The sequence below is a fragment of the Microcebus murinus genome, chromosome 10 (assembly GCF_040939455.1).
Source record: "Microcebus murinus isolate Inina chromosome 10, M.murinus_Inina_mat1.0, whole genome shotgun sequence".
Lineage (NCBI taxonomy): Eukaryota > Metazoa > Chordata > Mammalia > Primates > Cheirogaleidae > Microcebus > Microcebus murinus.
The window spans coordinates 81,767,544-81,781,683 of record NC_134113.1 but is presented as its reverse complement, the minus strand read 5'-3'; the positions used below and the strand labels follow the sequence as shown (position 1 = coordinate 81,781,683).

At 34.9% G+C, this 14,140-nt stretch overlaps 1 protein-coding gene across 10 annotated transcripts in view; it reads right to left on the bottom strand.

The window, feature by feature from the left end:
• ABCC9 (ATP binding cassette subfamily C member 9) overlaps nucleotides 1-14,140 on the bottom strand; it is a 146,797-nt gene that overhangs the window by 112,416 nt on the left and 20,241 nt on the right. For 9 of the 10 annotated variants that reach the window (XM_076007603.1, XM_076007604.1, XM_076007600.1 and 6 more), the window contains 4 exons: nucleotides 13,253-13,312; nucleotides 11,763-11,924; nucleotides 8,966-9,107; nucleotides 2,798-2,919 (listed from right to left, as the gene is read on the bottom strand). In XM_076007603.1, the coding sequence (XP_075863718.1) occupies nucleotides 2,798-2,919; nucleotides 8,966-9,107; nucleotides 11,763-11,904 (406 nt within the window). In that variant the 5' untranslated portion in view covers nucleotides 11,905-11,924; nucleotides 13,253-13,312. The remainder of the gene's footprint in view (nucleotides 1-2,797; nucleotides 2,920-8,965; nucleotides 9,108-11,762; nucleotides 11,925-13,252; nucleotides 13,313-14,140) is intronic. The other variant, XM_076007601.1, reaches the window with a different exon arrangement.

The following is a 14,140-nucleotide window of genomic DNA, read 5'->3' as shown; positions in this document are numbered from 1 at the left end:
TAAAAATGCAATGCAATAAAAATCGGCAAAAGGTATGAATAGCCACTTCATAAAGATAACAAGTGGTCAGTAAACTCATCAAAAAGTGTTCAATGTCATGAGTTATCAGGGAAATGCAAATTAAAATCGCCATGCATTACCAGTACAACCCATGGGCATGGCTAAATTAGAAAAACCAAGATCACCAATTGTTGGTGAACATGTGGAACTGGAACTGCCACACGTTGTTAGTGAGTATATAAGATGTCACAATCACTTTGGAAAAAGATATTTCAGCTTTTTACAAATATAAACATTTACCTACCTATCCTATAACCCACCAATTTCACTTTTAGGTATTTATCTAAGAGAAATAAATACAGCTAGTCACACAAACACAAAAAAATCTTATACAAGGATATTTATAGCAGCTTTTTTTCATGATAATCTAAATATGGAAACAGTCCAGATGTCTATAAACAAGAGAATGAAAAAACAATGGCATATTCATACAGTGGAATACTATCCAACAATTACAAAAACAAAGGATGAGGATCAAAAGGTCATACTGAGAGAAAGAAGCCTTACTCAAAAGAGTTTATACTGCATGATTCAATGTATGTGAAGTTCTAGAAGAGGCGAACCTAATCTATGGTGGGGAAAAATCAGAACAGACATTGGAGGGTGGAGGTGAAACTGGTGATTGACTGGGAAGGAACAGAAGAAAACTTGCATGAGCCGGGCATAGTGGCCCACACCTGTCATCCCAAGGACTTAGGAGGCCTAAGCAGAAGGATTGCTTGAGCCTGGGAGCTCGAAGCTGCAGTGAGATATGATGACACCACTGCACTCCAGCCTGGGCAACAGAGCAACAAGACCTCACTTCTTAAAAAAAAAGAAAGAAGAAGAAAAAGAAAACTTGCATGGATGATGATGGCTGTGTCATGACAGGGTTATATACAAGTGTATGCATTTAGCAAATTAAGATCTGTTTCATATATTTCATATATGTAAATATTATCTCACAAGAAGAATGGTAAACAAATTTTTAAGTCTAGTTAGTGACACGCATGAAGTGTTCAGGAGTGAAACATACTAATGTCCGCAACTTACTTTAAAATGCATCAAAACTAAGATGGATTCAGGGATGGATAGAGGGATTGGAAGATGTAGGCCTGACAGAACAAATAGAACAAATGTAAACTGAAGATATTAGGAGACAGGTAAATGGAAATTCACATGATTCTTTCAACTTTCTGTATGTTTGGTGATTTTCATAATGATATGTTGGGACAAATTACTTTGTAGTTTTGTGATTTTAAAATAAAAGTAATTTTTCTAGGTTAAAATTTTTTCTCCTAAAATAATGAGAAAGTTAGACTCTCTTTTATCTTTATAAGTCCTTCTAGAAATATGATCAAATTATGCCCTCTGCCTTGCATCTATGTAACAATGACAGCCAGATTCTGGTCACATTTCCTTCAAAATATTATTAATATGTGCATCCCTTTCTAATGATATTTTATAACCTTTCTATCACTATCAATTTTTCAAGAATGTATATCTAGTATATTGAATTCAAATGATATATTTTCTTTCCAGTTACCTGTTGCAAATGAAACTTTTTTTTTTTGGCATCTTCACACACATGTCATAATGTCTGCCTCTCATTTTGTACCAAAGAGCTTTCTATTAAGACAATTCAGACTTCAACAAGCCTTTTAAATTAATATTTACCCTGTCTACATTTTTTATTAGATTGGCTTTGCCCAATCATGTTATGTTACACAACATAGAATTAAACAATTAGTATTTTCCATGCACCTAACTTTAAATTTTAATGTTTTCTGGAAAAATAAATAAAATACTACTTACATGTTTTAATGATTTATTCTCCTAATTTCTATATCAGTAGTCAAAGTCATTTTCATTATATACCAATCAATCGAAATCTATGAACTTCAGAAACTAAACATTCATTCACACAAACACACAATTCTGCCTACAATTTTAGTAGGTTTGTAGGCCCCTGAAGTCCACCCATGATCCGTGTTCTATACCTTCATCTCTTTATAAAACATGTACGATGTACTAAGGAATACAAGGATGGGGCAGAGCATTGAATATAACTAATTGGGAAGCATTATATTATTTCGACCTAAAGCAAAAATAAAACTCAGAGTATCTGAGATGGTCTCTGATTTCCACAGGACAAGGAAGAAAGAAGGGCTAATAAGGCAATCTCAGTGACAATGCAGATGCGGGAGGCTGTGTTTGGAGGAGGCTGTTTCTAAGGACAGCATACTTGCCATCATTCTATGAAGCATATGCTGCAGCAAGACCCCTGCTGCCTAAACAGCAATTCTAGGGAAATGTGGCAATCCCACAGCATCAATAAAAGGCTTGGGCCTTTGGAAAATGCCTCAGGATTCCAACCCAGAGGCAAAAACGTGGAACAGGATGAGATGACTTGTTCAAGGGCAGCATGGTGCAGCAGCTCCTCGCAAGAGCTCCGATCCTTACAATACAACTTCTATGAGCCAGCAGACCAACATCCCCCCCCCCCACTTCCATACAGTGACACACCACGAGGGCCATTTATTGCAGAACCAGATGTCCAGAGAGAATGAAATTTCACAGCCTAGACTAGAGCTACTCAGCTGATCTTCCACCCAACATTTATTGAGCGACTACAAGAGAATAAATTATTGGGGTTTTCCCATGCTTCTCACTCCCAACCCACTCTGACAGTATTTTATGATGAGGAAAAAGAAAAAGAACTCTCTTGGAGGAAAGATAAATACTTGATCACACTTACCTAAAAGTAGTTTAGGAAAATTGGATGTTTCAATATTATGATAATATACTATCGATGTTGTAGTGGCAACGAATCCCATCACAGCCGGCATGAAGAGGTGGAGATGCCGGGACTCCCTCCGTCTAGGAAGAGCAGTACAAAGTCAGTGTCTAGAGCTCAGGGCTCCAGATAATTTCTCGTTCTTTCCCCAACCTTTTCATCAAAACTCTTAGCAATAAGATGTTTGAAATACAGAATGCAGTAGTAGTTGCTAAAAGAATGCATAAGGGAAGAATATATTGGAAGACATAATTCTGCAGGAAGGATTTGTCCTAACACAGAGGGCTGAGTAATCATAACAAACTATATACCTTAAAATGCTTCCAACAAAAACAAATATATACCTCCTACCCTGAAGGGCAGAACTGCTGAAATAACTTAACGGGTAAAGCAAGTAAAAGCAGTCCACTGAATTTGAATTCTAATGTATGCAAAAAGTATATTTATTCCTTTGACAGTTTTCCCAAACTTTATGGTCTTCAGTGATTTCTCCATTCTCATTAACTCATGCAATGCAAATGTATTTGCTGGTCCAGAAAATTTAGGTTTCTGGCATGCAGCAATGAATAAAATAAAATACAGCATCAGAAGGGCACAAAATCTAGAGTCTATTGGGGATACCAATAGCAAATAGGAAACTATAACACAGGTGAAGAAGGGACAGTGAGAGCACACAGGGCTTGTGTCTGTGACAGAAACTTCACTTTGTAAAGGAAGTAACTTCTAAAATGGGACTTTATGGTTGAGGAACTGCTACCGAGTGGAAGAAGAGAGGAAGATCATTCCAGGAAGAGTCCAGATGTGTTCAGGGACATCGCAAGCAATTCAGTGCAACTGCCAGGAGACTAGGCTTCACCCTGAGGGCAGCAGAGAGCTCCAGGTGAATCAGAGACATGGCAGGATCAGATGTGCATGGTGGACAGCCCTAACTCCATTGGTGTTAATAATGCCACAGAATAAAACATTGAACTTTTCTCAAATTACTTGAATATATTAGTATATAAATTAGTATCTAATTGTATATTAGTATATGAAAGGTATAGAGAAGAGTGATCAGTTCAAGACTGGGATAAAGGGGACATTTGAGAATGTCATTTCAGAAGAGGTAAGATTGACAGTGGGAACTAAAACATAAAAAGGAACCCACTGGTCAGGAAAGTGGGCACTTTCAAAAGACAGAAGAGAGGCGGGGCGCGGTGACTCACGCCTGTGATCCTAGCACTCTGGGAGGCCGAGAGGGGAGGATTGCTCAAGGTCAGGAGTTCGAAACCAGCCTGAGTAAGAGCGAGACCCGGTCTCTACTAAAAACAGAAAGAAATTAATTGGCCAACTAAAAAATATATATATATATAAAAATAGCCATTAGGAAACTGTTGTCCTTATAAAAAAAAATAAATAAATAAAAATAAAAATAGCCAGGCATGGTGGTGCATGCCGGTAGTCCCAGCTACTTGGGAGGCTGAGGCAGGAGGATAACTTGAACCCAGGAGTTCGAGGTTGCTCTGAGCTAGGCTGATGCCATGGCACTCTAGCCTGGGCAACAGAGTAAGACTCTGTCTCAAAAAAAAAAAAAAGAGAGAGAAAGAGAGAGAAGACAATGTGCAAATACATAGAAGCATGAAACAGCGTAACATGTTCAGAATTCCAAGTAGTTTAATACTCTTGATAAGGTGTACTCTAAGATAAGGTGTATCTTAAGGTGTAAGTATAAGATACTCTCAGATAAGGTGTATCATGAAAGGCTTAGTATACTATGGTCGGGGGCTGGAATCACTTTTGTGAAAAGTAGAAACACTTTAACAGGTAGGTGACATGATCAAATTTGTATTTTAAATGGATCACTCTGGCAGGAATGTGGATGAGGGAATTAGAAAGTATATATGGATTTTTGGAGGGGGAGAAATGGAATGAAGAAAAACCATTAGGAAACCATGGGTACAACAGATGATGAAGGCCTGGCTTAAGTTGTGGCAGCAATAGCATACAAGAAATAATATACATGAAAAAGATCAATTGTTAAAATGGACAGGACTTAAATAGTGTTAGAATATGAAGACGATGGCAATGGGGAGGTAGAAAATAACGTCCAAGTGGATGGCTGTGTAACCAAATAAGATATTAAGAGGATGAGCAGATTGGAGAGAGGAAGGCAAGTAAGTTTCAGTGAAGATGTGTGGATCGTGAAGGTGTCTAATAAACATGCAAAGAGATTTGTCTAATAGGTCAATGTATGAAGAGATTTGGGAGATGATCAGTGATATAATTTGAATCATTATAGACATGGTAACAAATATTTCAAAGTAGTATGGTAGCACTTAAAAACTACCTACTACTTCCCATAAATAGTTCAAAATGGTCAGAGAGAAAAAGTAGGAGATAAATATTTCATCAGCACAGAAATTAGGAAAAGCTTCCAATATTCTATGATTATTGAATCAAAGAAGAATCCAAAAGTCATTTACTGAATACTTAGAAAATTTAAAAATTAGCACACTCCTTATCAAGGACTGTAAAATGTGGTAACAAGCATACCTAGAAGAAAGTTTATAATCTTAAACAGATTCACTAAGAAATAATTTTAATAAATTAATAGTCAATTTATGAAGTTAGAAAAAGAGTGACAAAACATCACTAATGAAAGTAATTATAAAAAATTAATAGAGATAACGACAGCTACAGTAAGGTTTTATACTTACGGTGGCATTACTTTTTTAGGGATTTAACATGTATTTTAGCCATATTAGCATTTTTTATTAGAATTGCTATCATTTTGTTAGTTCTCTATGTAAAAAGTTGCATAGGTTTTGAGTGTCTCCCCATCCTTATTTTTTCCTTAAGCTTTGTAATTTTTTATAATATGGTTTTCAGACCTCAATAGCTTGCTGGGAGCTCATCTACCATATTAGAGCAGAAAATCTTTAGTCAGAAAGTTAGAAAGAAAATTTAAAAAGCTTTACATCATGAAGGACAAAAGAATAATTTCAAAAAAGAGAAAATAATAAAAATGAAAACCTAAATAAAAACACAATAATTATGAATATTTTAATATGCTGCTTTTAGAATTTGATAAGTAGTGCCAAAATAATCAACATATGGGACTTCAGTAATCTAGTCAGTAAACACAATAAAATTTTGTCTCCTACAAAAGTAAATATATTACTTTCTAATACTCATTAAATACTTTCAAAAGTATTTTGACTTTCATTATAGTGAAATATCTAGTGAAATATTTGACTATAATGAAAATGTTAATAAATTCCAAAAAGGGCCAGGTACAGTGGCTCACGCCTGTAATCCCAGCACTCTGGGAGGCCAAGGAGGGTGGATAGCTCGAGGTCAGGAGTTTGAAACCAGCCTGAGCAAGAGCGAGACCCCGTCTCTACTATAAATAGAAAGAAATTAATTGGCCAACTAATAGATATAGAAAAAATTAGCCGAGCATGGTGGCGCATGCCTGTAGTCCCAGCTACTTGGGAGGCTGAGGCAGGAGGATCGCTTGAGCCCAGGAGTTTGAGGTTGCTGTGAGCTAGGCTGATGTCACGGCACTCACTCTAGCCTGGGCAACAAAGCGAGACCCTGTCTCAAAAATAAATAAATAAATTCCAAAAAGTAATCATTTCACAAACTACATGCTCTAATAATAAACCAATCAAATTAAACTAAAGAGCAAACTGAAAAACGACTCCTACACCTGGGAAAGTATTTAAACAGGAATGACAGATTGTTTAGGTAGAAATAAAAAGAAGAACAAAAACCTGTCCAAACAGATAAGGATGTTCCAAAAGAAAAATTAATAGCTTTAGTTGTATTACTAAAAATGACCATGAGATATTCAATTAGCAAAGCCTTTGCATTGTTTCACTAATTATAATGAGCATTTGTTACATATTAAGTAACGAATAGTTCGTAAAAATTTTGTTAAAAGAAAAAGGAAGGAAAGAATGATCAGCAGTGTCAAAAGTAATAATTATGATAAAGGCAAAAAGGTATCCACTAAAGTGTCATTAATGATCACAGAGATTCTTGTAGAAGCAGTTTGCATAATAAGAAAGGGCAAGAGAGAAAGAAAACTAAACTTTTAGGTTTGGAAGTAACTGGAAGACGACTTTTTGAAAAGCCTGGATAAAAAGGAGAAGAAGAAGAAGCCTAAAGAGTGGAAGAGTGGAAAGCAATATGGAGATACCTTAAAGCGATACAAGTGGATCTACCATTTGATCCAGCAATCCCATTGCTGGGCATCTACCCAAAAGATCCAATGACACTCTACAAAAAAGACACCTGCACTCGAATGTTTATAGCAGCACAATTCATAATTGCAAGGCTGTGGAAACAGCCCAAGTGCCCATCAATCCAAGAATGGATTAATAAAATGTGGTATATGTATACCATGGAGTACTATTCAGCTCTAAGAAACAATGGCTATATAGCACATCTTATATTTTCCTGGTTAGAGCTGGAACCCATACTATTAAGTGAAGTATCCCAAGAATGGAAAAACAAGCACCACATATACTCACCAGCCAACTGGTATTAACTGAGCAGCACCTAAGTGGACACATAGGTACTACAGTAATAGGGTATTGGGCAGGTGGGAGGGGGTGGGGGGCGGGTACATACATACATAATGAGTGAGATGTGCACCATCTGGGGGATGGTCACGCTGGAAACTCAGACTTGTGGGGGCAGGGGGAGAAAGGGCATTTTTTGAAATCTTAAAATTTGTACTCCCATAATATGCCGAAATTAAAAAAAAAAAAAAAGAGTGGGAGAGCATAGCATAGGATCAAGGGTATATTTTTGCCTGTTTGTCTTTAGGATGGGCTTCTTGTATCCCTACCACTACAAACAAGCATCCACCATTAGCACACGTCATTATCACTATTAGTTCAGCCTGTGATTTCCAAGTCTCTTACTGAATCTCACCAACCATGAGGCTGTAAAGGAAGAGTCCTCCTTACCCACATGATATCAAGTTTTTGAGAAATATTGGACTGATTTATTAATATCTTCCACTTTATACATACACATAGAAATATACAGAGTCAGCCTAAATGTTAAGGAAATAAAAAAAATTAAGACTAGAATTGACTATGCTAGTACAAATACACTAAAAGGTTTCAAACAGTTATCAATAAGATAATAACCCTAATTAATCTTCTAAATGCTTTGAGGGATGGCATGTGTTAATGAGTCACAGATTTTCCTTTTTATCAGAAATTAAGACATCTTCATATCTGCAATGAACCCTTATAAAACATTACAAAATAGTTGGCTCCATAACAAAAGCTTAGAAATTTCATTCCTTGCTAATTGCAACAGAAAAACATAAACAGATGTCAGGGGAGGTCCTTATTAGATAAGAAGAAAATTATTTTTGGAGGTTTCCTTTTAAAAACTTTAAAGGCCTTCTCGTATTAAGTCTTCAGGGAAAGGTATAATTTAGCATAATTTCATACTGAAAATTTTCCGATTACTTCAGTTAATCTTGTTACTATATACAAAAAATATGTTCCCCAGATTATGTTAAAGTTTACAAATACAATTCATTGTATTCTAACTGCCTAATACAAACTTCTTCTTTTATAAGAATGACAAAATTTCTTCAAAAATATGGATTTTATGACAAATCCGAATTTTAAAGTAATTGTGCACTTTGCCTTAATTTGTGGCTCTTTTCTCACTGGTTCTTGGACTTTTTCAATGCCTGCCTCATCTATCTTTGCTTCATTACAACATAAACTGAAACATCTGAGAACTAATTGATATATAAATATATTGCTATTAGAGCTATATATCAATATAGACAATCTATTTATACCTATTTTTAAGGATAAATTAAGCATTGAAATGTTTAAAAGGAGATATGAACTTTCTAAAAGGGCTACATGGAGCAGAGAGCCAAGAATATAAAGTACATGCATAGGCATGTCAGATATCTGAAAGAAACATGTAGCGACAGAAAAATACAGACAAAATACCATGATTATCATATAAAACAGATGACAGCTGTCGTTCCTAATGGGTTATGCATCCCAAATTAAGCCTGGCTTGATATGCTGTTAGCTACTATATCAATATCCCTACTTGTATAATATATTGTAATGGTATAATGTCCATCGAGTCACTTACGAGTCTGAAACAATGCCTTCTGCTATCTCACAAACATGCACAAATAGGAGAGCAAATGTAAGAATCCATCTCAGGTTATGTCCAGGAAAATGTAGCCATGTGTTGTGGTGAATTTGTACTTTTGAGCTTTGGCTTCCCCATCCTGGAAAAAAAGTTTAAAAGAGATAAACAAAAGGATCAATTATAATCATGGAAATAACTTACGTTATAATAAGCTTTGCGGGGAGGGGCTCCTGAAACATTAGCGCTTTCTAGGGTAGCAATGGAAATCCTGGTCTATTTTCACTATGTTAAAAAAAATAACAATTTCAATTAATCTTTACAAGACTGACTAGGCTAACACATTAACATTTGTTGCATTGCTTAGGAATAACACCAACCCTAGATGACAACATGGGTTTATCTCATGCAAATCAGAAGCTTTTCCTGATAGTTTTCTGATTCATTCAAAAGGAAACAAATTGATGATAATAATAAAAGAAATTTGGTATTTAAAATCTTTCAAAACATGGGATTTGTGGAGAGATAACCACAAAAACACATATTTGGTTATGAATTGCATGATGCATTAAGTTGAGTCAACTCTTAATCATTAGCCTATCAGATATGAGAAAAATTATTGCCTATGACTGGAGCAACACTATTTAACAAGTGATACTGAACTTTTCTCAAAGAAAGCTAAACTTTGTTCATTGATGATTTTTCATGCAGGCTAAAAAACATTATAGGTCTACCCTTAGCTCATCACTGAATAAAAAACTTCAGATTACACTTTAGTAAAATTTTAATGGTTTCTTCCCAAAACTATAGGTAGGATAATACCACTTCATTGATGGTATGCTAGAGAAGGACTCCACTTTTGTCTCCTTTTGTTCCTTTATTTTCTCACTTTTTTGCAGGTCATTAAGAATGCCCTTTGGCCAAAAGTAGAAAAATGGATATCCACTACTTCAAGAAAAAAAAAAAACAGCCCCATAAACTTCAAGAATAAATGGGAGTTGTGCTTGAAATATCACAGGAAGGAATTTCTGTATAGACAAAAGGGGCCCTTGAAACATTCTTTGAAAAGAAAGTTGACTCAAGCGTTAGTTGTTTCCAAATTTACTTCATCATTGGAAGGTTAGTTACAATTAATATATCTACTGGAACTTTATGCTATAAACTCTTGCAGGCAAGTTTTGTGTCTTTTTTGCAACATTATAATTTTCCTAGTACCTGATATTTCTTTGATATTTATTTATGATCCTTCACTAACTTAAGTAGCCAGTGCTATAAATGAACGGTGTGCATTTAACTCTATTTCCCTTTGACAATGTCCATTCCAATTCCACTCCATTCACAAACCCTGTTTGTCAGGCTCTGTGCTGGGTACTAGGAACACAAAAGAGAATGTCATAGTCCCTGCTCTCAAGAAGCTAATTAAATGTCAAAAATAAATTATTAATCACAATGAACAGTAAAAAAATATGTATTTTTCTACTTTTGGCCAAAAGGCATTCTTAATACCTTACAAATAATATCACATAAACAATGACTAGTGTTTCTACATATAGCCACTCTGATCCCAGTATATTTAGTGTCTGTACATTCATTTAAAATAAATATGTGCCAAGAGCTATGTTGGCCTCAGTGTATACCATATGACAGAAATTCTTTGATCTCTGTTAGAATAATGCCAAGTGCATGGTATCCTCTCAATTAATATTTCTTAAATAAATAATTAAAAGCATATAAATCACCTTCAAACCTTCCTTTTAACCAGATCATTAACTTATCCTAGTTTTCTTAAGAAAATCCATCTGATATCTTTTCCACCTTTCCTTTGCCTTACTTTTATAGGCAAATTCATGCATGGGAAAATTAAACACCATTAATTTAATATAGTATAATGGTAACCTCCTATGATGAGATAGGATGTGGGAAGAGTAACAAGATGAGGAATAGGTATGCAGAGGGTGTCCCTTTCATTCTTACTATTACATTCCTTGAGTGGTGGTAGGTTCAACAGATGTTTATTGTAGGAATTTTTGTTATTTTATATATGAAAATATTTTATAATTTTAAAAAACTTAAATGGTCTATTTTGGTGGTTTGGAGAAAGTTACAAACATTATAAATAATTGCCCTAAATAATTGGATTTTGTATATGTAAACCGTGAAATAATAGGGGAGACTGTATTGTTAATTTCTTTCCGAATAGTTTGTGCATGTGCTCTTTCTACCTAAAACACAACCTATCACTCCTACTTTAATCTGCACATTCTTCATATTTCAAGTCCCCAAACATGTCACTTATTATGCAACCTTCCCTGGCGGCCCCAAGAAGAGTTCCTTGTTCTAGCAGGTTCATGCCCAGGATAATGATCCTGTACCTGTAAGTGGGCTTACAATGTGGCATAGTCGTTTCTCTTGACTTTGACACATCTGCTCCATTAGACTATTCCTGGAAGGCAAGCACTCTGTCTTACCTACTTTTCACTCCCTTCAGCTAGCACAAAGTGAGTGCTCAACAAAAGCGTTAGCTCTATCTCATATGATTACCTCTTTCCTTCTTTTTCAAAAACTACTACTGCTACCTGAAGGCCATTCATAAGCAGTCATGCAACTGCTATTTCACCAGTGAAATATCACATGCCAAAGAGATACAACTGGAAAACACAAAACGCTTGTTCATTTCTCATAGACTTACCCATTAGTTTTCATGTTGGAGAAACTTAAGTCAGCATTATCCCATATCTCAGCCATTAATAAACCTCATAAACATTAGGTGGTAAATATAGGGCATTAGATTACTTACCAATAAACAATATTGGGAAAGTGATGAACAACAGAAAGACATGGGGGACCAGGTTGAGTGCATCCACAAAGCAGGGGTTTTCTAACACACCACGATAGATATCATATGCAGAGATGTTGTTACCACAAAATGAAAAGCTCATTTCTTCTTATATGGTTTATTCTAAAAAGGTGAGAAATGAAAAAGAAAAGTTCCTCTTATTATTAAACTCTTTCATAAAATGATAGGTGGTTATATCATAAAATTAATCCCCCTTATTTTTGCAGTTGAGGAAATAAGACACTCTATGCCAAAGTAACCTGGGGGCTTCTTATAAATGTCTTAAATATGCTATAAGGTTCTCTTTTCTATAGCCTTTTTTTCCCAGAGAAAAATACTTTAATTTGGAAACTGTATTATAATTAATATCCTACCTATAGTGGTACCTCACTAAAATGATTTTAAAGAATAGAAAATGGTAATATATCAAGAAAAAGGACAGGAAAAAAATTAAACTAAATGACTGAAAGGTCAAAATGGTATAATTTCAAATCCTTTCTTGCATTCATTGAAAATGCATTAATGAACAACTTCAGTTGGATACAGTTTTCTGGAACATTTCATTAACTTCAGGAAAATGAAATACACAGAAACGATTGTGACTGGTAATAGTAATCAATCTTTCCCTGAAGCATATTAAAAATCAAGTCCTCAAGACAAATTAAATATAACTCAATTGACAAGTTAATGAAACTACTCAGGTCCCGTCATCAGAATATTCTCACAGGACAGGCACTCTGCTCAAGTTTAAAACTGAGGATGTATTTTAATGAGGAATCTGATCTCCAGGAGAGTAGAGGTAGATGAGTTTGGAGAGGAAACTGAGGACAAGATCACACAGGGCTTTGTTTAAGTCATTATCAGGACTTTGGCTTCTATTCAGAGAGAAATGGGCCCTGAGGCTTTTTGAGCAGAGGAGTGACAAGCAATCACATTCTAAATGAATTCCTCTCATTGTGGTACTAAAACAGATGGCAAAAGGGGTGAAGGTCTGCTCCATAAAAACACTACCATGAAATTTCAGCAAGAGCTTTAGCACTCTGAAAACTTCTTTTATCATACCTAATATTTATCTAGCACCTATTAAATTCTGGGCACTGTGCATACATTACCTTAAGTCCTCAGAACAACTTTGTAAGGTTATTGGTGTTTTTCACCTTTTACAGTGGAGGGTACTGAGATCCAGAAAGGTTCAGCAATGTGTCAACAAGCAGAGACAGATCCACACCCACATGTCTGACTTAGAAACTATGTCTTTCCACTGCATAATGCAAACTCAACCCCCCCCCCTTTTTTTTTTAAAGAAATTATCTCATCTATTCTTGAAAACAAGTAGCAGTTTAAGATTTTAACCACGCTGGACTTTTGTTTCTTTTCCATATTTATGTCAGACTGGATTGTGAGTTAGATTATTAAATGCTGGCAAAAATTTTGATTAACTAACATAGTACCTTTTCTTTCTTTCCTTTCATTGATAATTGATTTAGCAATGGTCACAAACAATATTTTTCCTAGAAAAAAACAAAGAGTGTTACACAGAAAAGATTGGCAATAGTAAGTAAATTACTGGAGAAATCAAATTTCAAGCAAAGGAAATTTCAAGTAAAGCATTCTATGAATACAACAGCTAGAGAGTCTGTGTATTTATAATCTTAAATGCTTATACAGAATCCCTCTCAGATATTATTTCTGATAAAGTGCTTTTTTGATGAATCACTGATATGCACTCTAGTTGAGTATTTTTCTCATCTTTTAAAAAAAGTTATATTTCTTAAAACTCAGGATGAAGTTATGTATTTGGCAAATTGTTACAAGCTATTAAGATTCTAAGCTGGATAAAAGAATGTAAAAGGACTTGAGATTTTTAAATAACAGAAAAATGGAAGGTATTAATTCACATGTGTATATTAGATGTATCTCTGGTAAAGACAGAATAAAACAAAAACTAAACAATAATACCTAGTAATGGAATTTCTAAGACTACTTCCTTCATTTAGTAGAAATGATAAAAGGAAATTTAAATTTTCTAAGCCCACTCTTAATTGAAAGACATGTATAAACTGTTTCCTAGCATGAACCAGAAAATAATTCTCGCTTTAACTATTTTTATAATTTCATCCAAAATTATAACATTCTAGTTGGCCACATGTATAAACCATTATCATTGAGCCAGATGCTAAAATATAACCTGAATTTGCAAATCATATCCTTCATTAGCTATAGGAATTACCTGCCTAGTAGTTAATCAATCCTGAAACCTACCAATTACATCGACTTTGGATAAATGTTGTGTGTAACTGTGGAAAGAAAATCTCAGAGAAGTATAACATGAAAAAGTT